Source organism: Dermochelys coriacea, chromosome 6 (assembly GCF_009764565.3).
Source record: "Dermochelys coriacea isolate rDerCor1 chromosome 6, rDerCor1.pri.v4, whole genome shotgun sequence".
Taxonomy (NCBI): Eukaryota; Metazoa; Chordata; order Testudines; family Dermochelyidae; genus Dermochelys; species Dermochelys coriacea.
Window position 1 is genome coordinate 20561573 of NC_050073.1, and position 26053 is coordinate 20587625.

At 45.0% G+C, this 26053-nt stretch overlaps 1 protein-coding gene across 5 annotated transcripts; it reads right to left on the reverse strand.

Annotated features, from left to right (window-relative positions):
* Positions 1-964: 964 nt before the first annotated feature.
* LOC119858043 (cytosolic 5'-nucleotidase 1A-like) lies at positions 965-18864 on the reverse strand. Of its 5 annotated transcripts, none has more exons than XR_006282420.1 (8): positions 18772-18864; positions 12684-12742; positions 11004-11171; positions 7389-7518; positions 6556-6678; positions 4837-5015; positions 1649-3807; positions 965-1388 (listed from the first exon to the last, which is right to left on the reverse strand). XR_006282420.1 is itself a non-coding variant. In XM_038407870.2 (7 exons), the coding sequence occupies exons 2-7, from the start codon at positions 12726-12728 to the stop codon at positions 3505-3507; spliced, it is 948 nt and encodes a 315-aa protein (XP_038263798.1). In that variant the 5' UTR covers positions 12729-12742; positions 18688-18837; the 3' UTR covers positions 1531-3504. The 5 variants fall into 5 exon arrangements, 1 of the variants encoding a protein (XP_038263798.1); XR_006282419.1 differs by having other exon boundaries at positions 18688-18837; XR_006282421.1 differs by having other exon boundaries at positions 18675-18811.
* Between the last annotated feature and the right edge of the window lie 7189 nt (positions 18865-26053).

Here is a 26053-nt window from a genome sequence, read left to right on the forward strand (position 1 = left end):
TGTGAGCTACAGCTCACTTCATCGGATGCATCAGATGATGAAGTGAGCTGTAGCATTCAGAGGATGCATCCGATGAAGTGAGCTGTAGCTCACGAAAGCTTATGCTCAAATAAATTTGTTAGTCTCTAGTCTCTTTAGTAAGAAGAGGAGTACTTGTGGCACCTTAGAGACTAACAAATTTATTTGACCGTATATATTTATTTATAAATAAATACATTTATTTATTAACCATGAATCCTGGGGATACTTAGGCACTTGAAAACTCTAGTTTTTTGGCAGATAACAGCAATTAGCTGACAGGAGCTCTGTACCTAATTCCTATATAAAAGAAAGAAAATTAAATAAATATTAGACCCACTCAGCTCTAACAACAACGTGTTCTGACATCTTGTGGTAAGTCACTTAAGGAACACTGGTTAGGTTTAAAATTTAATGTATATTCTGACTTTATTACTAACTCTGTGAAGAGAGACCCCATCAGGACTCCTGGGTTCTATCCCAGCTCTTGGAGGAGAGTGGGGTCTAGTGGGTTACAGTGGGGAGCAGATACATCTGGGTTCTGTATAAGAACATGAGAATGGCTACACTGGGTGAGACCAAAGGTCCAGCTAACCCAGTATCCTATCTTCTGACAGAGACCAATGCCAAGTGCTCCAGAGGGAATGAACAGAACAGGCAATCATCTAGTTGCCCTGTTGCCCACTCCCAGCTTCTGGCAAACAGAGGCAAAGGACATGCAGAACAGGGTGTTGGATCTCTGCCCACCCTGGCTAATAGCCATTGCTGGACCTATCCTCCAGGAACGTATCTAGTTCTTACTGGAACCCTGCTATAGTTTTGGCCTTCACGACATCCCCTGGAAAAGAGTTCCACAGGTTGACTGTGAAGAAATACTTTTTTTTTGGTTTTAAATCTGCTGCCTATTAATTTCATTGGGTGACCCCTAGTTCTTGTGTTATGTGAAGGAGTAAATAACACTTCCTTATTCAATTTTTCCACACCATTCATGATTTTATAGACTTCTTTCATATGCCCCTTTAGTCATCTCTTTTCCAAGCTGAAAAATCCCAGTCTTTTCAATCTCTCCTCAGACAGAAGGTGTTCATACCCTTAATTATTTCTGTTGCCCTTTTCTGTACCTTTTCCAAATCCAATGTATCTTTTTTGAGATGTAGTGACCAAATCTGCATGCACTATTCAATATGTCGGCGTACTGTGGATTTATATAGAGGCAGTATGATATTTTTCTCGTATTTTGTCAATTAAACATTGTTTTTCACCCACTGCTTGTAAAAGCCCCCTTGAAGCAAAAATCTAAGTTCCGTTTGCCCTGATTTTGTGAGCTGGCCGCATGCCACAGCAGCAATGGGATCAATTGGCCACCATGCCTGTTTCAGTAAGAAGAGGAGTACTTGTGGCACCTTAGAGACTAACAAATTTATTTGAGCATAAGCTTTCGTGAGCTACAGCTCACTTCATCGGATGCATCCTCTGAATGCTACAGCTCACTTCATCATCTGATGCATCTGATGAAGTGAGCTGTAGCTCACAAAAGCTTATGCTCAAATAAATTTGTTAGTCTCTAAGGTGCCACAAGTACTCCTTTTCTTTTTGCGAATACAGACTAACATGGCTGCTACTCTGAAACCTGTTTCAGTAAGGAGCAGCATAGTGGCCACTGGTGGTGAATGTGTGCATACACAAATGGCTGAAGTTCAGCACTTGGAAAGAAACTGCAGGTTAGTAAATATAAATTAGGCTCCATCCTACTGCTTCGTGCCCAGTAAACAACCCAAAATATCCAAAACCACTCAGAACAGGCTTCAGATGCACCAGCGCCAGCAAGAACAATGCCCCAGTGTAATCAGCTGCCCCTGTTACAGCCAGCAAGAACAAAAGCTAATGGCCACTTATTCCAGAAGAAACAAGGAATGTGTAACGCAGCGTGCTTACAATAAGGCACTCAGCTAAGCCCTCTCCTACCCCAATACTCTGCTGTTATTTTTGAATCTTCCTACCCCTTTTGAATAGTTTGCTGAGATTCAAGCACTAAAATAGAAGCGCTGCTGCTGGCAAGAGCACACGGGAACTGATCAGATTCTCAGATAAGTTGGCATAGCTCCTTGAGTCAAAGGAGCTACCACAGATTTACACCAACTGAGAAACTGACCCATAATTTATATCTATCTATATCTATGTAAATAAACATACACACACATACAAACACACACACACAGAGGATATAACCCTAGTATCCTATTATATTACGTCTATACGAGGGCTTTGCATCATATTTGTGTGCAGATGTAACCAACCCAGACTTAGTTCTTTAAAAAAATTATTACAGGAAAATAACACTGAAATGATTTGTCTTGGATCCTAAGTGTGAATGACCAGATATACTGTGGGGCTTGCCATTCTTACCCTATTCTCAGCACAAACATACTTGAGATACTGCAAGAAAAGCAGCTTTGCAGTGTTGTGCATTATAAATTGACAGTGACTTGATCTTTCTGTGCCATTTAGAGGAGAGAGCGGCAGAGAGGCTGTGTGGCTGGCAGGAAAAGAGAGAACTGAGCAGAAAAGAGATGTAGAAGAGAGAGAGAGGTTGACATTAAATTAACTACTAGATATTATGGACTGGATTCTGATTTCACTTACTCTGGTATAATTCCACTGATTTTGTGGAGTTACTCCTGATTTATACCAAATGGGAGATCAGAATCAGGCCCAATGTAAGGTATACCTACAAACTAGAAACTATGAGAAGACAGATTTCCTGGTCCCTGGCACTCAAATCCTGGGAGGTGCTGAGCATCTGGAACTCTTGCTGAAGTCAGCGGAAGATGCAAGTGCTCACTAGCTGCTCAGCACCTCTCAGGATTTGGCCCCATATTATATAAAACATACACACTAAAAAAAATAGTTTCCTTTGAAAAAGCACAATCCCCAACAAATACAGCGTTTAGAGGGCATCTTGGCATTTGAATAGCAGTACTGGCCCAAAGCACCAAAGACCAACCCCCATGTCTGAGTGCAGCCCGAGCTTACACTGCCTGCCTCTTACGACAGTGACATGCTGTCTTCAGCTCACATGGTCTCATCGCTAGAGCTGTGGTTTCAGTGCTCGTATGACATGAGTAGTGGAGCACATTAGCCCTAGTGGCTGGAAGGGTTGCAGTCATTGAAGAGATGGCTAAGGCAGATCAAGAGATGGGCGTAATGGTTACTTTTCAAGCGTCCTTCCTATGGATTTTTGGCTTCTGTTGCCACATCCCCAAGTCAGATGGACCTTGTCTTTGGAACTAAGAGAGGGACCCAAGAGCAACAGATCCAGCACCACATCAGCACACAGCATCTTCTCTCCCTCTGCCTCAAGCTTGCTTAGCACAGGTTTAGAAATCCTCCCTTATCCCCTCTGGCAGAAGCTTTGTCCTGGTGTTCTCCCATTGCATTTTGGGAGGCCTGATCCTTGGATGACCTTTGCCCTTTCATCCCTGCCCATCAGCAGTTACAGGGGACCAAGGCAGAAGGTATGCCAATATCCTGAGCCCCCTGGATGTTATGAAGGCCATCGTCAAAGAAGATGTGGGGTTGGATCTGGGAGAGGAGAGGGCCCTTGGGAGCCCCATCCATGAAGAAGGCTTCGTCAATCGCCAGCCCCCATTCCCGGAGGGTCTTGATAGCACGGAGGCCCATATCACGGCCGCTGCGGGCAGTCACCAAGTAGATGCGAATAGGGGAATTCTCCTGGCTGAACTTCTTACGCATTTTCCCAAGATGCATGGCAAATGCCTTCAGTGGACCCTGGAAACCACACAGAGATAAGAGGTTGGGAGTACATGAGGAGGGGTTAATTTCACCTTTGCACAAAAATAGCCAGAAAAGAGAGATCAAGGAAGATCAAGCAATTTCTCATAGAGGCTAGGAATATAGATTCCTTACAGCTGCAGATCTTGAACTTTTCCAGTGCCTGGACCACAATTTACGAGAGGGATGGTCTCGTGGACACTTCCCCACTCATCAATCATAAAACATCCCTGAGGCAATGACAGCAATTTCTTACATGGAAACGTGACTTTAGGAAAGCAGTTTATGCTTTGAATAGCATAAACCTGTCATAAAGCCAAATAGCATGTACCTGTCTTTTAATGCAACTTAGCAGCTAGAAACAAGAGGGAGCCAGCACTGTGCCACCAGTCAGCTCTCCTCCGGCAAGTGGTCGGCAGAGCACCAGTGGTCTGTGAACTGTGCCATAGGGTGAACTGTGTAGTAGCACAGTGGGTTAGTGCTCTAGCCCTTCACTTTTGAAGACTTGATGTAAACCCCAAGTAGGGCAGAAGTGAATGTTGTGGCCTTATCTCAGTCCCAAGTGCACAGATGGACATGTTCCAACAAGCAGCACCACAAAAGTAGGACCAGTTGATTGTGACAAATGACAGTGAATTTGCTAATAAAGGTTTGCAGACTGGGAAGAGGGTTAGAAATAGAGCAAATATTCACAGGCGTCCCATCTGATTGCAGTGCAGGGCCAACGTCACAAACCTCATCTACAGGAGAAGAGACCTATGGTCTGTTACAGCATTCACTGCAACCAATGGGGGACTCTCCAGTGCCTTCAGCGGGGTGTTGGATCAGGCCAAAGCAGTCAATGCATAGGCCAGAGGTCACCCATGAATGTTTGTACATATTCTGCTACAAGGGGTTATTGGTGAAACCCTAGCAGGAGGGCTCACTCACTGGTCACTGTGGGTGAGTGTAACACAACCAGACTGAGCAGGTTGGAAGCAAGTGTAGGGACTGGGAAGCCCATTAAGGCCGGGCAAGCAAACATACCTCTCCCATGGGCATGGCTTCCATTGCCCTCTCATACTCCAGAGCCCCCGACAGCCCCTTCTCTCGAAAAACCCGGTCTGTCTCATCCGAGAAGAGCACGGCATCCCCGTCAAACACCACTCGCAGTTGGGTGCAGGGGGCCTGCACCTCCTGCTGGAAGATGAGAGCCGCTGACACTCCTGTGGGACAGAAAGAAGCGTCACTGCCCAGCTGAGAATGGGAACCAGAGAGACTGTGTCCATGCTCCGGTGAGGGCCCCAGAGTATGAGTCCTGGCTGCCTGGTGATGCTGCTCACCTTTGCGCTTGCATGCAAGGGAGGGCAGGTTGGGGAGCAGTCAGCATAGGCACAGCTTCTTCCAGGAAATTGTTACAACCTCGTCCAATGCCTACTGACATCCAGGGAAAGATTGCCCCTGACTTCAATGGGCTTGGGATCAGGCCCTCGCAGCTTCCGGTTCCCCAAGTGAAAACAGACGATAGAGCTCTAAATAGGGCTCTACTAGACATCTGCAGAGGCAGAGCCATTCTGGGGGTGGGAAGGAGAGGCAATGGTCAGATGTCACTGTCTGGAGACACCTCCGTAGGTGCTGTGGGGAGCATGGCTTGCTGCCCCTATGCACCAAGTACACCCAGCACTCTCCTGCCTGCACTTATACTATCCTGCCAAACCCAGATATGCTCCCTTGGTGCAGCTGGTGAAACTGGCTGGCACCTCCACTATATTCTTCTATGCACCTGTCTTAATGCTGGCCCTCTTCCTGCACTGGAGAAAAGGGGTTCTCTGCCTGCTCTCACATACTGGTATTATAGCCAGGAAATGGGTTTTAAACAAGGAATGTTACTCAATCAGGCAGCTTTAGGGTTTTACTTCACCGCAGAGAAAAGATTTCTTGTTCAGACGTAAGTTGCTTGTGGATTGTGTTGTTTGCCTGAAAGAAGGAACCTCGACAGCTGGGCAAGGTCCCAGTCAAACCAGCATTGTTCATGAAAAGAGACTCTGGGCCTGATCCCCCTGAAAGTCATTGGAAAGACTCCTACACCCTGACTGAGGTTAAGCGCATGCTTATGTCCATCCCCATTCAGGAAAGCACTTCAGCATATGCTTAATTTTAAGTGAATCACAGAAAGCAAATTTCCAATTTATAATCATAGCGCTCTACAAACCTGATTCTAACAGTGACTCATTCAACCCGGGAGCAGGAACAGCTTGAATCTACAATACTGGATGCTCGTAACAACCAACTTGTGACTGAATTCATGAGCAACAATTATTCACACACACTATTTGATGTATAATTTAGAATAATGAATACATCTGAGAAAACGCATGGTCTGTTTGTGGGTATCTGGTAAACAGAAAGAGACTAAACTCTTCAGCAACAGATGAATTATGAGTTACTTGCCCAGTTGCACTGGAGATCTGCTAGTTCATCTGACATGCACCACCAAACAGTTACAAGATGGTTATGTGTGACTTCTAGACACTGCTGAACTGTTAGGACTGTTCAGAACTGTTCAGAAACGAATTGTTTCTAGGCTGAGACCTAATGTGTCAAGGTCGAGCCCAGAACCACTTCTCTGAATCGAGTAATAAACTCCTCTGAAAAAGCAAGTCTTGAAGTAACTTCATCTTAGGGGAGCTGGGGGGAAGTGGTGTAGGGCCCAGGTGTTAGAATGAAATCCCAGGCTGGGTGCAGGAGGAGAAGAAGAAAGCACACCTCGTTGCAGTGCATTGCACACGTCCGTCCTGTCGGCCGAGAGGAAGAGCTTGACATTATGGGATTTCAAGTATTGGGTGGAATCTTCATCACTGACAAAGCAAAACTTGGAAATCTCCAAACCTTAATATCAGAAAAAGTAAATGAAATCAAATGAATACCTAGCTCTTACACAGTGCTTCTCATCCGTGGATCTCAATGTGTTTTACAAATGAGGTCAATATCATTATCCCCACTTGGGGGGAAAGCCAAGGCACCGAGCAGGGAAATGATTTGCCCAAGATCACCCTGCAAAAAAGATCTTTAATTTCTATTTCCAGCCTGCCTTGTGCTCCAGCCCACACACTGACACAGCGCTCCCTACATCTCCTGCCATGGCCGACACACCCTAATGCAATGTCCCTTTGTGCAACTGATGTCATGACCCTGTCAGGACAATAGCTGCTCCAGATATCAGGGCAATACCCCTTTCCTGCTGCCTTCCACTCATGCAGTGACCCTCAGCACAGCCACCATTATCTTTCCTCCCCACCTCAGCACAAGGTCCCTCACAACGTTAAATCTTCACTCCCTATCTCCCACATTCATGCAACATCCTTCTCAGGATGCCAGCCATTTCCCACAACATCCCCTTCACTTCATCCCCTTTTTGTGCTACCATCCCACACATAGCCTGTGTCCTTCCTCTTTGATACCACCTGTCCCCAGACGGGCGTGTATCCCCCCTGGACCTACCTCATCTATTTCACAGCAGTCTCTGGAGGACCAGATGACAGTTTTCCCCCATTCACTGAATGTGGGCTGACTTCAAATGAGAGGTGGGATCTCCTTACCATGTTGCTTAGCACTGTTGATGATGCGCATGCCACTCTCTGGGCTGTTGTTGGAGAGGATGATGACATCAAAGAGGCCCTTCTCCTCTGGGTTTCTCTCCAGGAGTTTCTCATTCACAAACTGCATGGCCTGGATGAAGCAGCCGGAGACATGACACTGTTTTATAAAGGGCTGTTCTCTGAGTTGTATACTTACAAACGTACCCACAATCTGCTGCCACACAATTTCCAGCACTTCTCCCCTGCATCCAGGAGACAGAATCGCTCTTGTTGGTGTAGAGAAATGTAGATGACAGTGGCCCTCTGCACCCAATGGGGACTCACTCAAGGAAAGGCAGACAAAAGCATTGCCATGTACTTTCCCCTCAGGAATTCTGTTGTGGAGGGGATGGCTTTAACTTGCCCTAGGGCATTACAGGAGTCCTGCGGTGGATCGGCTAACATTAGTGATTGTTCTAGCAGTGTCCCCTCCATGCAGGGCACCTGGATGCAGAGAGGAGATTGCAGCCTTTCCACCGCCAACACCCCTGGGCTTAAACCAGAAGAGGCCAAATTTAACCGTGACCTATTGGTTGCCATTACCCTCTCAGTAATTTGGTTTTTGTACTTTAAGCCTCTGGCTAACCCAAAGCACTCCACTCCACTGGGGTAAATGAGAGTCCAACACTGCTCCCAGTTTCATTCCTTGGATCACAACCCTCCCCTGAGGGTCTGTGAGTCTCCTCTCCTCCCTCGGGGTCAACTGCAATGCCCCCTGCTTTGCTGCTCCGTCTGACTCAGTGGAGTTCCTGCCCTCTCTTCTGCAAGCTCCAACCTTCAGGCCCTCGACAGAGAAGCCGGTGTCAGGTCCGACCACCAACTCTGGCACCGCTTCACTTCCCCTTTCATGCCACTTCCTTCACTCTGCAACAGGCACCCCCTCGTTGGAGTGATTCGCCCCATCTGGCTGTCTCATCTTGGGCTTCTTCCCAGGCCCTTTGACCAGAGAGACCTGGAGCTCTTGCCCTTCTCCTAGTGTCTCTCTTTCTCCTAGCAGGGAGACAAACAGCAAGTCTTATTCTCTCCCCAGTGTATCTCACATTGATGAAAAAGGGACCTCCTTCTATCCTTACTCTTTTCCCAGCATGCATTGCTGTGTGGCCTACAGCTCCCCAGATTCCTTATTCAGGGCCACATCCTTTTCCATTGACATATGTCTGGCCTGAATTTAGCCTATTTTGTCTATTATACATAGTCCATTATATATGCACTAAGTATATATAATTCAACTTGCCTACCCACTTTCAGATGTCACCAACCTCTGCTGGTGTCATCTTCCCTCCAAATTGCTGCTATTACGTCCTTGCTCAAGAAGTCACTTCATGGTGCTGATTTTGCTCTGACTCTAACCTTCTAAGGTAAGGTTATAGGATGGTTGTGATGAGGAAACTAGTGTCATATGAAGTCCATAGTTTTCCTTGATTCCTCACAGTCTGTCTGCCATCCTGGGTATGGCAGGAAGGCTGGCATTTATGCTTTAAACACTAAATGATTTTTTAAAATACCATAGTGATGTGGTGCCATCCAATTTGACCACTGTCAGTTTTGGAATGGTGCCTGATGGTTTATGTGTCCGCAATGTATCCCTTCACAAAACAGAACAACACACAACTCACGTGTATATTTCATTGTTCCAAATAAGGGCCAAGAGTCACACTCCTATGCATGTCTGAGGAAGCACCTCACCTTGACTGCAGCAAAGACCACACCTTATACTGATAAGAGATAAGGCTGGAAGCATCTTGACCTCACAAAAGCCAATTCTCACCTGGCTACGGGCAAAAGCCCAGACCCTCAAAGGTAGGATCTGCTGTGGCGAAGGTACCCCTCAACAAGGCAGACAAGATCGTCTGGCAGCTGGTGAAGAAGTGGCTGTTCCTTCCCCAGAGAGCCAGCAACGAGCTGGTCTATATCGCCCACAGGCATGGCGGTGCCAACGTCGCCTGCATGGGTGACCTGTGTGATATCGTGGTGATCACCCACGCCTTCCGCCTGCTGACATGTCCCGATGCCATCGTAAAGAACATCGCAGCAAATGCCCTCCATGATGCAACAAAGAAGCGGATCAACAGAGCCCCCTCCAACCAAGACAGCGCCAGATTCCTGAGCGGTTCTCTGGATGGCGAATTTGGACGGGATGGTGGCGACATTGCTTCACTGTGGTCCCGCACTCGCAATGCCACGCGTCGCCTGGGCAAGCGCATCGGCTGCCGCTGGGAGTGGTACAAGGAGAGCCAGGAACTGGGAGTCCTGGTACCGCAGATCAGGTCCGACGACAACACCATCGTCACCCCGAGCACCAGGGGCATGCTGGAGAGGACCCTGAAGGCAGCCATCCACTCGCTGTACATGGAAACCCTGAAGCGTAAACCAGACCAGGGTAAAGTCTTCGAACTGACCAGCAAGTGGGACGCCAGCAACCACTTCCTCGCCGGGGGCAGCTTCACCCATTTCGCCGACGGACAGTTCGTCCACTGCGCCCAGCTCAACTGCGTCCCGCTCAACGGAGCCGTCCACCACGGGAACCAAGACAAGCGTTGCAGGAAGTGCGGCTACTCCAACGAGACCCTGCCTCACATCCAGTGCAGCTGCAAGCCCCACTCCAGAGCCTGGCAGCTGCGCCACAACGCCATCCAGAACCGCTTGGTGAAAGCCATCGCACCGTGCCTGGGGGAGGTCGCCATGAACTACACCATCCCCGGGACGGACAGTCAGTTGTGACCTGACGTGGTAGTTACTGACGAGGAACAGAAAAAGATCATCCTCATCGACATCACAGTCTCCTTCGAGAACAGGACCCCGGCCTTCCGCGAATCCCGAGCTCGTAAGCTGGAAATACGCCCCCCTGGCTGACACCCTGAGAACGAAGGGCTACGAGGTGCAGATAGATGCCCTGATTGTCGGAGCCCTGCAACGAACGTATGCTGCAGACCTGCAGGATTGGTCGACAGTACGCACGGCTCATGCAGCATCTCATGGTCTCGGACACAATCCGATGGTCCAGGGACATCTACATTGAACACATCACCGGCCACCAACAGTACCAGGAGGTGTGAGCCAGTACAACATCATGCATCAACCATGGGAAAGGGACTGAGAGACTTTTTTCATTGGACCATATGAACTGGAACCATAAACTCACTGAACATTAAATCCCACCAAATGAGGGTAGATCCATCCTCATCATGGTATTCACTCATTATACTCCACACCTGAATATAACCATTATATGGACATATCTCAATATCTGTACCCGTTAAACTTTTACCCCCAATCGGGGAGATTGCAGATTATGTATTCCTTATGCCACCTGCTCCTAAACTGAATTTCGCACCCCTTGATAATCTGCACCTTATTTCCTGATAACCAGAAACTTCTATGCCTAAACTGTGTACCGTTTTCTTTTTTCTTCAACATTATCTTAATAAAATTATTAAATCTGGGCCAAAGCATCTCACCTGGATGAAAGCATACCTCACCATGAGTGAGGCACAACTCTTTGCTTACGTCAGGGAGAGATGCCCCAGCCAAAAGCACAAGGCTTGAAGGAAGTGGGGGCCATTGCTGGCGTCTCACCTGAATGAAAGCGAAGGCTGTACCTTGCTCCAAGGGCTTATCCTCATTGACTTGCTGATACTTCACATACTCTTCCTTGCCCTTTGTCAGGAACAGCTGATGCTCCTCCTCCAGGTTGAAGATGGCCCTGGTTGTCACAGCGATGACCAGCGCCTCATTTGGGTCTTTCTGCGGTGGGTCGTGGGAGATCCCAAAAGAAAAGAGGGGTGGATTTAAAAGAAAGAGATGGCAATGATCAATCGGGAGAGGATGCTGCAAAGGAGCAGTGGGAGCTGCAGGCTTTGACATCATCTCCCTTCTCCCGCACACTTCCTGGGGTCCTAATTACCTGGGTGAGCCTTGCAATTGACCCAACCCCCCCACCACAGGCAGCCAATCCCTGTGGAGGTGGGGCTGTTCAGTGACAAGACTTGAGCAGGCACAGTGATTGACCGTTTCCGTCCAGCTGATCTATAGAGCACCACCAGCGTCACAGTGTTGCTACACACCTTCTCTCACCTGTGGGTGTTGTCTGCGAGCTGATGGGTGGACACTGATAGCGCACTTTCCCAGTTAGTGGAGTCCCCCATTCAGAACCTAGATGGTGTGTATACATCTTACACATTACAGCAGCTGGGACAAAGTTTGTTTCAGGTGGAAGTTATTGGATGAACAGAGCTGTACACTGGGGTCAGACCAGGCAGGAGTAGATGTGGGATAGGACATCTATTCTACCAACAGCTCATTTGTTACATATATTTGTTGACCAGGATGAATTAAAGCATGATGCCTGAGATTCAAATCCCACTGTGGCAGCTGTGCGCATTGGATAGCATGACACACACTTGATTGCTGTTGGCCCTGCACAATCCGGGGAAGAGAGGGACCTAGGGAGAAAGAGATGCACCCTGGGTCTATGGTGTTCACTCTCAACCCCTCAGATCACAAAAGGTAGGGCAGGCAAAGGTTGGAGGTCATGTCACTCCCAACTTGGCAGCATGCATAGCGCATACTGTTGTCTGTCTGTGACAATTTTGGGCAACGGCTCCATAATTTTGGCTGATCTGGACACAGTACAGCCTCATTCCACTACTTGTGCAGAACTGTAAAGAGGGGACACATGCTTTACCAACACCATCCACGGTTTCGTGCCAACACAGACTAGCTTCACTGCACATCACCAGCCCCGCCTCCCTTCACAGGCATGTTTCACCCCAGTTTGTCTCCACGCTTACAAGAAAAATAAAAAGTCAATAGTGTCCTTCATGGATGCTACCACTTGCGAGTTTTCATTTTAGCCACTGCAAAGGCAGGCTTTTCCAAACAAATCAGTCTCACCCTTTCTTTATACGACCAAAACCAACAAGGAGCCCTTGTGGCACCTTAGAGACTAACAAATGTATTTGGGCATAAGCTTTCGTGGGCTCTTATAATTTCATTGGGAGCTTCAGGTGCTCAGTAGTTCTGAAAACCAAGCTGCTTTTATTTAGGGATTCTGAAAATAGGGATTCTTTATGAATCGGCATGAACATTTTAGCTCCAACATTCGAATCAAAGTTAGATTTCAAGAGTTCCTAACTCTCACACCTGTGCTCAGGGCCCTAGATCTCGCTTCTCTTTGTTGGTGGATTTTGGAATATCACATTGACGATAAGTGCTTGAACAATGAAATATAAAGTGGTGTAACAAATAACTTCTTACCTGTTTCACACTGGTGTTTATAACTGTGCTTTCAACCTCTGCCATCTTCTATCTCCAACCTCAAACAACGGAAAATAAATGATTCAACTTTGACAACAATATTAGATAAAATTCAGACTCAGGAGATGTTTTACTCTTTTCAAATTTTAACCAACAAGTGGCATCGCAGTAGGGGACATGGTGTGGGGAGGGTCAAGGTCACCACCTCCCCCGATTTGCTGCTTACCTTGTACTGAGCATGCTCAGTAACACTGCAGAAGCCACTGCCCTCATTCCACCCTCCCCCACTATCGGCAGGCAAGGGTCGCCTACAAAAGAATAAGTGTCTGATCTAACCATTTCCGTCTAATCTGATTATTACCAAATTGATCCACATTGGCTCCTGTTCAGCCAATGCCAGATCTGATACCTATGAAGGGTTGGTTAGCTTCAGAAATCCAGTAAGTAGCACTAGAATAGAACTAGTCACTAAAAATAGTCAGACAACAGAAGTTGTGATGAAAATAAAAAATGGACCCTTTGCGTTTCAGGCCTCTGTACATAGTGTTTTTAGGGCTAAGCCTTTATATTTTGAGATAGACTGGGATGGAGGCATTGGATGGAGGAGATCCAATTTCAGTTCCTGGCTCTACCACAAACTCCAGTTGTGACCCTGAGGAAGTCCCTTAAATCTCCTTCTGCCTCTGTTGCCATCTGTAAAATGGGGATAATACTTCCCTAACTCACAGGGGCATGTTGGGTACTATATAAGAGACTAGATTGGGTTAAATGCATTGAACAGCTAAGAGACAAATTCTGCTTTGATTAATAGCCCCTGCAATCTCCACTGGTATAAATCAGGACAAATATTGAACCAAAGGTTCTGGTTCCCTGGATCTTTCTGCCTCTTTCTCAGTAAGAGGAAAGGTGCTGGTGCAGTAGGCAGGGAAATGTAGAAATGAATTAAGCTTGTTAACCTTGTACTTTCCTAAATTGAAAGTCTTTTTTTCAATTTACTGTGCAAATCTATATCAGACATTTACCATGCAAATCTATATTAGATCACACCCATTTACTGATCCAGTACAGAACACAGACAGTAAAAACATGAAAAGAAAAGGAGTACTTGTGGCACCTTAGAGACTAACAAATTTTCTGTGAGAGTTTTTTCATGAAGTTGACAGATTTCCACTCTATTTGTGGAAATCTGTTAGTCTCTAAGGTGCCACAAGTACTCCTTTTCTTTTTGCGAATACAGACTAACACGGCTGCTACTCTGAAACCAGTAAAAACATGGACTGAAATCATAGATGCACATAAGTTGGTAAAACTCCCATTGACTTCAATGGGCCAGTCTTTCAACCATGGATCTTATCTAGGGCTGGTCGAATACTTTACAATGAAACTAATTTTTTATGCAAAATTGGGTTTTTGACTGGAGACTTTTTTGAAGAAGCATGTGCTTTCTGAAGATAATTTCAATTTTTCATAAAAAAATAAACAACTGAAAACTTAAAAAATTTCACTATTCAGCCAAAACCCAAAATACTTCAACTGAAAACCAAAATATTTTGATTCTAAAATGCCATTATGGTGCCGCATGGGAGTTGTAATTTTGGTGCCTCATACTCTCATTCTCCTCCATGGGCTAGGCTGCCTACCTGGACTTGATCTTCCATGATGCACTGTTTGCTGTAATCAACCATAAAATATTCAGCACTTTCATTTCTAAAAGTCAATAACCTTGTTATGATTTCACTGGGCAAACATGTTTCACTGCAAGAGTTTCATTTTATAGGTCTCCTGCCAAACCTGAGAGTACTGCAACAGAATAGAGCTGTCCAAAAAACAGTTTGCATCCAATTCATTAAACAGGGTTGTTATTATTATCATTAGTATTTGTTATTTGTGTTACTGTAGCACCTACAAGCCCAGTCAAGGGCAAGGGCACCAATGACTGGAGGATAGCTAATGTGACACCACTTTTTAGAAAGGGCTCCAGAGGTGATCCTGGCAATTATAGGCTGGTAAGCCTGACTTCAGTACCGGGCAAATTGGTTGAAACTATAGCAAAGAACAAAATTGTTCTTTGTTCACATAGATGAACATAATTTGTTGGGGGAAGAGTCAACATGGTCTTTGTAAAGGGAAGCCATGCCTCACCAATCTACTAGAATTCTTTGAGGGGGGTCAACATGCATGTGGACAAGGGGGATCCAGTGGATATTGTGTACTTAGATTTTCAGAAAGCCTTTGACAAGGTCCCTCACCAAAGGTGCTTAACATAAGAATGGCCCTACTGGGTCAGACCAAGGACCCCTCTAGCCCAGTATCCTGTCTTCTGACAGTGGCCAGTGCCAGGTGCCCCAGAGAGAATGAACAGAACAGGTAATCATCAAGTGATCCATCCCCGGTCGTTCATTCCCAGCTTCTGGCAAACAGAGGCTAGGGACACCATTCCTGCCCATCCTGGCTAATAGCCATTGATGGATCTATCCTCCATGAATTTATCTAGTTCTGTTTTAAACCCTGTTATGGTCTTGGCCTTCACAACATTCTCTGGCAAGGAGTTCCACAGGTTGACTGCGTGTGTTGTGTGAAGAAATACTTTGTTTTGTTTGTTTTAAACCTGCTGCCTCTTAATTTCATTTGGTGATCCCTAGTTCTTGTGTTATGAGAAGGAGTAAACAACACTTCCTTATCTACTTTCTCTACACCAGTCATGATTTTATAGACCTCAATCATATCTCCCCTTAACCGTCTCCTTTCCAAGCTGAAAAGTCCCAGTTTTATTAATCTCTCCTCATACAGAAGCTGTTCCATACCCCTGATAATTTTTGTCACCCTTTTCTGAACCTTTTCCAATTGCAATATAACTTTTTTGAGATGGGGTGATCACATCTACACACAGTATTTAAGATGTGGGAATACCATGGATTTATATGGCGGCAACATGATATTTTCTGTCCTATTATCTATCCCTTTCTTAATTATTCCTAGCATTCTGTTTACTTTTTTGACTGCCACTGCAAATTGAGTGGATGTTTTCAGAGAACTATCCACAGTGACTCCAAGATCTCTTTCTTGAGTGGTAACGGCTAATTTAGACCCCATCATTTTATATGTATAGTTCGGATTATGTTTTCCAATGTGCATTACTTTGCATTTATCAGCATTAAATTTCATCAGCCATTTTGTTGCCCAGTCACCCAGTTTTGAGAGATCCCTTGGTTGCTCTTCACAGTCTGCCTGGGTCTTAACTATCTTTAGTAATTTTGTATCATCTGCAGATTTTGTATCATCTGCAAATTGCTTAAGCAAAGTAAGCTGTCATGGGATAAAAGGGAAAGTCCTCTCATGGATTGGTAACTGGTTAAAAGATAGGAAACAAAGGTTGGAATAAATGGTTAATTTTCAGAATGGAGAGAGGTAAATCGTGGTGTCTCCCAGAGATCTGTACTGGGACCAGTCCTATTCAACATATTTATAAATGATCTGGAAAAAGGGGTAAACAGTGAGATGGCAAAATTTGCAGATGATACAAAACTACTCAGGTTAGTTAAGTCCCAGGAAGACTGTGAAGTGCTACAAAAAGATCTCACAAAACTGGGTGACTGGGCAACAAAATGGCAGATGAAATTCAATGTTGATAAAAGCAAAGTGATGCACATTGGAAAGCATAATCCCAACTACACACAGAAAATTATGGGGTCTAAATTGGCCGTTCACAGGTTTCTATAGATATCAAAGCAGAGGGAGATTTTAAGGGACTAATGTGGTGGTTTCGTGAATTCGGATGGTCCCCATGCATACACAGCTAGTTACATGGTGTCTCTGGACTGCAGAGATCATGGCATAGTTTTGTGATTTCAATTTAGTGGTCTGTATAACCCAAGTGGTTTGTGGGTTGTTGCTATATATACCTGCTTGTGAATAAACCACAACTCCTCAGTGCTTGAGCTCCACCCTAGTTGTGCAAATTCCTCTATAACTCCCTCTGGTGAGTCACAGAAAATAACTTGCCAGGTATGAGATACATTTAGGTCTACAATCAATGGTGGTCAAGGAAAAAGTCTCTAGCTCAGTGATCCTCAACCTGTCCCGACTACTGTACCCTTTTCAAGAGTTTGATTTGTCTTGTGTACCCAGTGGCACTGCAAAATTTTTAATAGTTTTTTAATAATTAATTTAATTTTAATTTTTAATAATTTTTAATAGCTGAAAGCCAGCCCCCTTACCCTTGTCCAGCCCCGAGAACTGAGGCTGGGAGTAAAGCCCCGTGCACGGGGTGGCAACCAGGATCCCGGGTGTGGGGCCGGCAGCTGAGACCCTGGGTGTACAGGGCAGCAGCCGGGACCCCAGGTGTGGGGCTGGCAGCTGGGAGCCTGGGGATGCTCCAGCATGCCCTGCACCCCTAGCTTCCGTGCCTATGTGTGTACTCCCAAGTTTCATCTCACTCAAAAACTCACAAAATCAGACATAAAAACACAAAAGTGTCACAGCACACTACTACTGACAAATTGCTTACTTTCTCATATTTACCATAGAATTATAAAATAAATCAATTGGAATATAAATATGGTACTTACATTTCAATGTACAGTATACAGAGCAGTATAAACAAATCGTTGTCTATGAAATTTTAGTTTGCACTGACTTTGATAGTGCTTTTTATGTAGCCTGTTGTAAAACTAGGCAAATGTCTAGACGAGTTGATGTACCCCCTGGAAGACCTCTGCGTACCCCCCCCAGGGGTACAAGTACCCATCATTGAGAACCACTGCTCTAGCTTAACCAGAATGGTACATTCTCTCAGGTACTGTAGGTGCTGGATGGTGCACATAACCCATTGGGTTGGCTCACATGTTGATCGTGAACTGTGTGTATGAGTACCACTGTCCTCTAATAGATGGGGTACATAGGGGTATATCAAACAGCTCCTGCTCTCACAGCTCTTGGAGGAGAAACCTGGGCTGAAGCCAAAGGGGGTGAATCCTGTTCTCTATGACACATGTAAACAGCCACTGAAACCCAGTGTTTTATGTGCACAACATGGATTGGTACAAGGCACATAGGCAAGAGCTGCCATTTTTGATGTTATAACAGCACGGGAGGCTGCTGAATGCTGGAGGGAGATGCCCATTAGACGTTGGATTTGTCTGTGCGCACACATGCATCTGCAGGGGAATTAAATCAAGCCTCCATTATAATGTAGAAGGAATATTGTTATAAACATGTAGCAGCAAGAGAGGTTTCCCACCACAGAGCTTCACCCAAGCAGGCAACTTGCATCTAACCACATCAGCTGAAAAGGAAAGAGAAATGAACCAGAAGAAACAGATCCATGTTCCCCTTCCAGCAGCTGAACTGAAGCAACAACAGGGCCCGTTAGGCTAAGTCTACCCTTAAAAAATTAGATGGACCCCGGGCTGTGAAAAATGTTGTGCCCTGTACGACATAGTTAGGTCGACCTACCCCTCATTGTAGACACAGCTAGGTCAATGTAAAATCCTTTCCATCAATGTTGGAAGTGTCTATATCACAGTGACACAGCTACAGCACCCTAGCTGTACCCCTGCAGCAGCTGCACTGTAGGCATACCCTTGGTGTCTCTGATGTTACTTTGTTCTTGGAAGTGATGCTGGACTTTGCCTCTGCTCCCCCTACCATCCTTGGTCTGATTGTTCTCCTGTATAAAACCAAGTTTGGTTAATTTCCATGTTCCTGTCCTACTACACGCACACAGGGGCACTGGAACAATTTTTATAGCAGGGGTGATGAAAGGCATTCAACAAAGCTGTAAACCCCCGCCCTGTATATGATGGAAACTACTTCAAGCCAGGGGGTGCTACCGCACCCCCAGCACTGCTAGTTCCAGCACCCCTGCACGCACAAACACATACACACACCCAGAGACCAGCTAGGAAACTAATTCATTCTTATTTGGGAAAAAGCATCTTTCTTACAGACTGCCCTCAGGACAACATACAAGAGCTGTCTATAGACACATATAAGCCAAACTCACAGTGTGTGCTCCCTTCACTCTCCAGTGCAGCTTGTCGCAGCAGTGGTAGCAGCATTCAAATTTAAAAAAAAGACACTGCCTCACCTTTTATATTTCCCATCCCGTGGCAGGAAGCAGAAAAGAATGTGGCAGTGCCCATGCTCAGAGAACCCGCGCAGCATGCTGGGATTCATAGTCATCTCTGCAGCCTGGCATCCTCTCTGCAATGCAAACAAGAAGGGTTAGACTTCATTTCCCAGGCTGTGCAGCATGGCAGGCTGCCAGGTTGTGGGGAGAGGTTTTTAGTCTTTAGGGTGGATCCCAGGATACTTCTCTAGTAATGAGAGGTTCTGGGCGCAGCCAGGCTACTAATGAAAAGGCAGTGATAATCTCAGAATCAGAGTGCAACTGGGCTGCTCTGTTACTTTTCGGTGGTATGTGTGGTCATTCCTGCAATTCCTTCTGTTTTTAGATTCAGAGCTATTTGTAAGTCACTTTCAGCTCTTTCATTTCATGGCCCTTGAAAATGGAACTGTCATAATTTAGACTAATATATATATATATATATATATACACACACACACACAGCTACCCAAGAATACAAGTCATTCACTATGCACACACACACACACACACAGGAATGGTGAGTTTGTTGATTACTCAGGCAAAGGGGCTAACACAGAATATTAATAAGATGCCAAGAAAATTTGTCTGTTCATTATGTGAAGATTTTAACATTTCCCACAATTATTTTTAACATTTTAAAATGGGGATAAAAACACTCTTCCTACCTTCCACGCTGTTGGAGGTTTAAACTTCCTGTCCAGCAAAGCATTATGCTGAAGTATCTTGAAGTCAATGGGTCTACCCACATGCTTAAAGTTAAGCAAATGTTTGAGTGCTTTGCTAGATCAAGGCCTAGGTGCCATAATTAGTGCTAAGTATCATTATTGACTCTTTTTCTGAAATGTGTACAAGAACTAGACTCCAGTTGAGGCATTGTTCTGTTACTCTGAGGTAGCTAATCTCTTCATCTGACCTGCTAAAAGAGTCTATTTGAGTTTTTAAAACATTTTCCTTTTGAGAAACAAAGTAAAAGCCTTTTAGTCTGTCATGCTATTGGCATGACACACGGCATTCTCTGCTGCACAGAAGCAGACCAGTTCTGTGTCTCAGGATATTGCAGGTCAGAATCCGATGCACAGATGGCCTTATTAGGGCTGGCAGCTATGCAGAAGTGCTTATGTCTTCATCACAGGGTGTAGCAGATGCAACACTTGGGTGAGATTGCCTTCCTGTATCCCTAGGTTTTTTAACCCTTTTGTTCCAGGCTGTCTGACTGGGCTGTTTTCAGGCAGTACACAGCTGTGTAAAGACACTCTCGGTTTTCAGGCTCACATCTCAATCTTGATTCTTTCACTGAATAGCCCTTTCTCAGTCTCTATTATTACTTGTATCTGTGTCTGTTTCAGGGGTCACATCCCCCGCTGAAATCAGCATAACTCCAGTGCAACCAATGTAGCTGTGCCTATGTACATCAGCTGGGACTCTGGCTCTGCATGTCATGTGTGAACCACTTGCGCATATGTTTATTAGCCACTGTTTTTGAGTACATAGCTTCTTTCATTATTGTTTTTATGAATAGCTCATCCCTTCACTGGAGGAATCCTCAGGTTCTACCTTTAGCCCACCAAGCACCCTGAAAAGAGGTTGTGTTTATTACAGTTTCCATGTCCAAGTGCTGGGTTGTTCTATACTCCTGCCAGCTCCCACGTCACTATGACATCACTCTTTGTTTGGCATGTTGAATCCTTTGCCATGTTATTTTTTGTAAGCTCTTATGCACTTCCACAGGGTGGTTAATCATGTGGTGAAGGGGCGAGGCTATGCTAAAGGCGATCTGAGTTCAATACATGGCTTTGCTACAAGCTTCCTGTGTCACTTCAGGTGAGTCATTTAATCGTCCTCTACCTCAGTTCCCCAACTGTAAAATGGGGAGAGTGGTGACATTTCCCTACCTCATGGGGTGGGGGGATGGGGAGAAAAGCATGCAGTCGTTTGTGTTGTGCTAAGAGGTAGGTCTATAGCCAGAATGTTTCAGTCACATGCTATGTTTGTCTATACATCTGTTTGCTCTGGTTCTTGGTTTATGAATATTGCCTTTTCAAACGTCAGGTCCACCCCTTAAGTAGCCTTTCATTGCTGTGCCCTAAAGCTAGTTGGCCTATACCAAGACAGTCTTCTAACATTCCAGATTCAAATACTGTGGGTCTGATTCTCCTTTCCTGAATCCCTGTGTCTGGAGTAGAGAAGAACAGGGGCAAAGGAATTTTTAAGCTGCCTTGTGCTCCTCATATTCTGGGACTGTGCAGGGGCCTGCCTGTTTCCCTGTATCAAGTTAAACTTTGTGTTGCATCCCATAGGCCTTTGGGAAGGAGAGACTAGCACTAAGTGCAGTGTATTCTGGCCACACCCCCAATCCACCCCTTGCACCAGGGCCTGGGAGCCGGACCAGAATTGAGCCCATATGCAAGCCCAAGGAGAGGCCCTTAGCGCAGGGGTATTCTCAGAGGGCCAATTCTGCAACTTTTAAGACCCCTTTAAGCTGCCAGAGTGGCACAGAGGGGCTTTAGTGTTATGGAGAATCAGGCTCTGGTTCTTTATCTTAAAGTCTCCTCTGCTTTCTTCTCCCCATTTTGCTCCTTATGCAGAAAATACGTCTTTAATTGCTAACATTTTTTGCCAGGGTATAATGATCGTTGCACTTATTCATTACTTCTTCAGAGCTTCCTTCCCCTTCATCATGCTTGGTATGAAATGCACTGTATAGATGCAGTGCTACTGCACCATCAATAACTGGGCTTTTCTTTTTTTCCATTTGACTCACTCCCTGGCCCTTGTATGCAGCTCAGATTGCTTTCTGAGCCTTACCTCAGATCTCCTTAGCATTCTCCAGGAGTTTTAGAGCAAGTGGAAGATTTATGTGTCAGTCACATAGCGTGTCTGGCAGCTGATTTTATTGTGCCCGTCTCCTGTTGGAGTCAGCATCCCTTTCATCAGAGAGCTGCAGTCAGGTGGAGTTTTCCAGAACTCCATTTTTTTTCCAAATCTGGTCTCATGTAATATTTCAGTGATGACACAGGTAGGTTTTAGGGTAACTTATTACAGCACCTGCAGTAATGTATTAATCTATCTTGGCTGTACTCTCTGTCTCATGCTCTGCAGCTGGTTCACATCTCTCCGTGTGTGTGTGGCGTTGCACAGCCTTTCCTGAAGCACATTTGGCAATTTTACACTTAATTCTGAAGTTTACCTCTTTATAGCGCAGGTGTCAGTAGAGAGAGGGGATAGCGCCCTGCTGTAGCACATCCTTTTGTAATAATGGAATTGTTTGGTGGGGAAGGGATAAGAGGAAGTTGTGTTAATACGAGGGCATGTCATGCCCAGCCAGGGTTGAGATGTTAAATGAAAACCTTGTTCACTGTAACAACATTAAATAGTTAAATGTGGCATCTCTGTCAAGTTATCACTAGAACTGAGTGAACAATTGATTTTTAAGTTCAGGGACTGGACAGAAAAATATGAAAAAAGAATTTGAACTGAAACTGATTTTTTTTGTTTGTTTTTCTCACCCAAATGAAACAAACAAGCAAAAAAAAATCATTAAAGACTGAAAACCACCTGAAATGCAACATTGGAATGAAATGAGATTTGGGAGGCGGGATGGGATGGGGTGTTGTTTTGATTACATTTTAGGTGTTTTTCACCCTTTGTAAAAAAAATAATTTTGTTAAATTTTGAAATTAAACATCATTACAAAATGAAAACTTGAAATGTTACATTCTGAACCGTTTGAAACCAACTGGACTTTTTACAGAAAAAATTTTTTTTTGGCAGCAGCTAGTCATTGAATTTGACTTTAATTCACAAATAGTTTTGATGCCCCCCGCCCCAAATGCATTTTTGTGGAAAATTTATTTGCTGAAGCTAATTTTTCCAGCTCTAGTTATCACTGGTTTACTCCCATTGTAACAATCACCATTCAAATCATTTTAACATTTTATTAAAGACACAGAAAAAGAGAGAAAAACAGTTTAACCATTTAAAATATTAAGTGTTAAAACAGGCTTTCATTGTAACAATATTCTTTGTTCCCTTTCCCTTTATCTATCTCTCTCACCAACAGAAGTTGGTCCAATAAAGATATTACCTCACCCACCTTGTCTCTCTATATAGGGGAAAGTCTTGTCTGACACTTTCCGATGGTATTAAAAACAGAATTCACTCTCCTTTTTTGGGGGGAAAGAGAAAAAGTTAGTTTAGATGGTCTCAATCTGCGCGTGGTATACTTGTTGCTGTCTGATCCTGTTTTCTTTCGTGCAAGACAAACACAAAAGAGAAGAGAAAAGGCAACTTCTGTCTTGGGTGCTGACGTTACCTTGCAGCTTCCCAGTTGGGGCAAAACACAGGCCCAGCACACTCTGGTCAGCCACTCCTAGACCTGGCTAACTCATACGAGTGTTGGGACTGTTGAAGGTGGTGTTTTTAGCTACCTGTCTGGTCATTGGTTCACAGCAGTGTTGCAAAAGGTGGAGCTGTCTTGGACGGCTAAGCCACACTCTTATTAGACAGGAGACAAACGGAGAGAGACAGGAAAGAGGAGAAATAAGGTGAGGAAGGAAAATGACATCTGGGGGAAGGAGTGACGGCAGGAAGCCAAGTCTCACCAGAGACATTTTCTCTCTTTGCTAAAAAAAGAAAAGGAGTACTTGTGGCACCTTAGAGACTAACAAATAAATTTGTTAGTCTCTAAGGTGCCACAAATACTCCTTTTCTTTTTGTGAATACAGACTAACACGGCTGCTACTCTGAAATCTCTCTTTGCTGTTCTCCTCTCTCCCCTTTTGTTCAGGATTTAGCTGAAGATGGTGGAAGTGGCAATGTCATTGGGGTCCCTCTCTCTAGTCAGGATGTCTTTCAGGATCAGGATGATGACGGCTCAACGGTGCCATGGTGGATCCCAGGAGACAGTGGAGTGGCAGCGGCTTGACAGTGAAGCTTGCTCCTTCAAGTCCAAGAGTTTAATTATTCCTCAGTCAACAAGAGGAAGCAACCACCTCCCATTAAAATTAACCAATCATTATGGTAATTTAACCATCAGCATTTATTTCCTCCCATTTTGCTAATCTTTCATGTTGTTATTATGCCAACCTGTGACTTTCCCTGGAGCTTTGCAGACCCTTCATCATGGTCCTTTTCAACAATCCGGTTTGTATCATTCGATTTGCCTCCAACGTTAATAACAATTTTATCTAACAACCTGATTTGGAGTTTTGTTAACTAGGCCTCTGCACAACACCCCTTCCCACAGCCAGCTATTCCTGTAGAAGGTGCAACGGTATCTGTTATGATTCACCAAGAGTCCCTGCAATAAAGATGCTATAAAATAGCTTTGGAGGCAGAGACACAGAATCTACCGTCAAATGGGCCAGCCCAGCAGATTAGAAGCCATTCAGTAAACTACCAAGAGGGGGAGACAAAGCTCCTGAATAATTTTGTTCTGGGGCTGTAACATACTGGGTCCAGGGGCAGTAGCTGGTTAGAGGCTAATATTCCATCACCATTTTAACCCCTAGCAACTGCATCTTTGAACCATTAGATATCTCTGTGTGCTGTGCAGTGTTCCAGAAAGGTGTGGTCCCTGTTAAAGCAAGGAGACAAAGCTGGAACCAAAGGTATGGGGAAGTCTGTTTATTTGTATTGATAATTTGTAGTTTTCTTTAACAAATACCTCCTGCCTCCAGACTGTGCAATTTTATATGTCACAACACAGGCCACTACATCTTGCTATTTATTGACCCAATGTTTCTTTGTTTCTCCCCCATCCTCTCTCAAAAAAGGCTGTACTCATTCTGAATTTTTTGTAGCAAATAACTAGAGACAAGCATAAACCAAACCCACTCCCCCACTTGTCCCCCTTCCCACTTCTTCATTCCTTATTCTGAATACATTAAATCCTGGGGGAATTCAAAAACCAGATCTGGCTCTGAATTTTGTGGCGTGAGCCTGTTTCTGAATATGACAAAGAACTGGCTTAAAAGCTTGACGTGTTGTTCCCCTGGCCTTAACATTATATATCTAAACATTTGTTAAACACCTTACTGTCAGCATTCCTGCACAACTAAGACACAGCTTTGACATTTACCGTCTGTGAAACCATTTTCCGCATCCCAGGTGATGACTTGCTCTCCACGGATTTCCTGACTACAGTGGTTATTATGGTCCAGAGTTAATAATTAAGCAGTCCTGTTTGCTCTGGGCTATTCTCTTAAATGCTGCACAGAAGAAGACTACACTAGGCATGATATACAGAGCAAAGTTGACAGAGAAAGAAAACTCCCTCTCTCAAGATAAACCCATGAGTCTGATGTACTACCAGTTCACTGATTTTTGTGACATGCCCAGTTGCTTGTGAACTTTGTTTGGATGGATTTATTCTGCTGGAAGGATGTAGCTCACTGGCCACAGTCTTGATAATTTAGGCAGGGAGAGAGAAAGAGAGGGAGCGTGTGAGTGTGAGTGAGGGGAGTAGGTGGTAAGGGCAAGATGGGGAGGCTCTGATGTTCTGATTCTCACAGTATCACATCTGAGAAGTGGATTTTAAATGAAAAATAAATTGTGAGCACACTTCTCCTGGAAAATAATATCTTGAGGAATAAGCTCCCACACACAATACTGAGCAAGGAATGATGTAGGAGCACTGGCTGCGGAGACCCCACAGCCTCCAGCCCCACCAGGAGTCACACTCAGCCCTGCTGCATCTCAGTCATTTAGAAACTTTCCGCACAGCCAAATGGCTCCTGTGGGCAATTGGGTTATGACACAATTGCAAGCGGAGAGTTTTACAGCAGGATTTGACCTTGTCTGTGTTAATGGGACCAAATCGTAATACAAGAATATTATATTTTATTACAGCTCTGGAGCCTGATTCTCCGCTGTGCTCCTAAGGATGGGGACATACGTGCCTCACTGCTCTCCCAGATCCTGGCGGGTAACTGGGGACTGAAGCCTCCGAGCTATTTAACTAGCACTCCTGCAGAAGCCCCCAATGGCCAGCTTGCTATGCTGGCTTTACACCACCTGTGTATTCTGCTATGCAAAGGGAATTGCCATCTGCCCTGCCAAAGCAGCTCTCCATCCCTTTATTGCAAAATGGATGGAGCAGCTGCCAAGGATCTTGCATGTAATTCAGGGGTTCTCAAACTGGGGATTGGGGTCGTGAGGTTATTACATGGGGGGTTGTGAGCTGTCAGCCTCCACCCCAAACCCCGCTGTGCCTCCAGCATTTATAATGGTGTTAAATATATAAAAAAGTGTCTTTAATTTA

Excerpts from the sequence above, each read along its gene's own strand:
- LOC119858043 (XM_038407870.2), bottom strand. The coding sequence starts at position 12,728 with ATGGCAGAGGTTGAAAGCACAGTTATAAACACCAGTGTGAAACAG. Across the intron at positions 7,519-11,003 it reads CAGCCTTCGCTTTCATTCAG|GCCATGCAGTTTGTGAATGA; the intron begins GTGAGACGCCAG and ends TGCTTCATCCAG. Across the intron at positions 6,679-7,388 it reads CAACAGTGCTAAGCAACATG|GTTTGGAGATTTCCAAGTTT; the intron begins GTAAGGAGATCC and ends TCTGATATTAAG.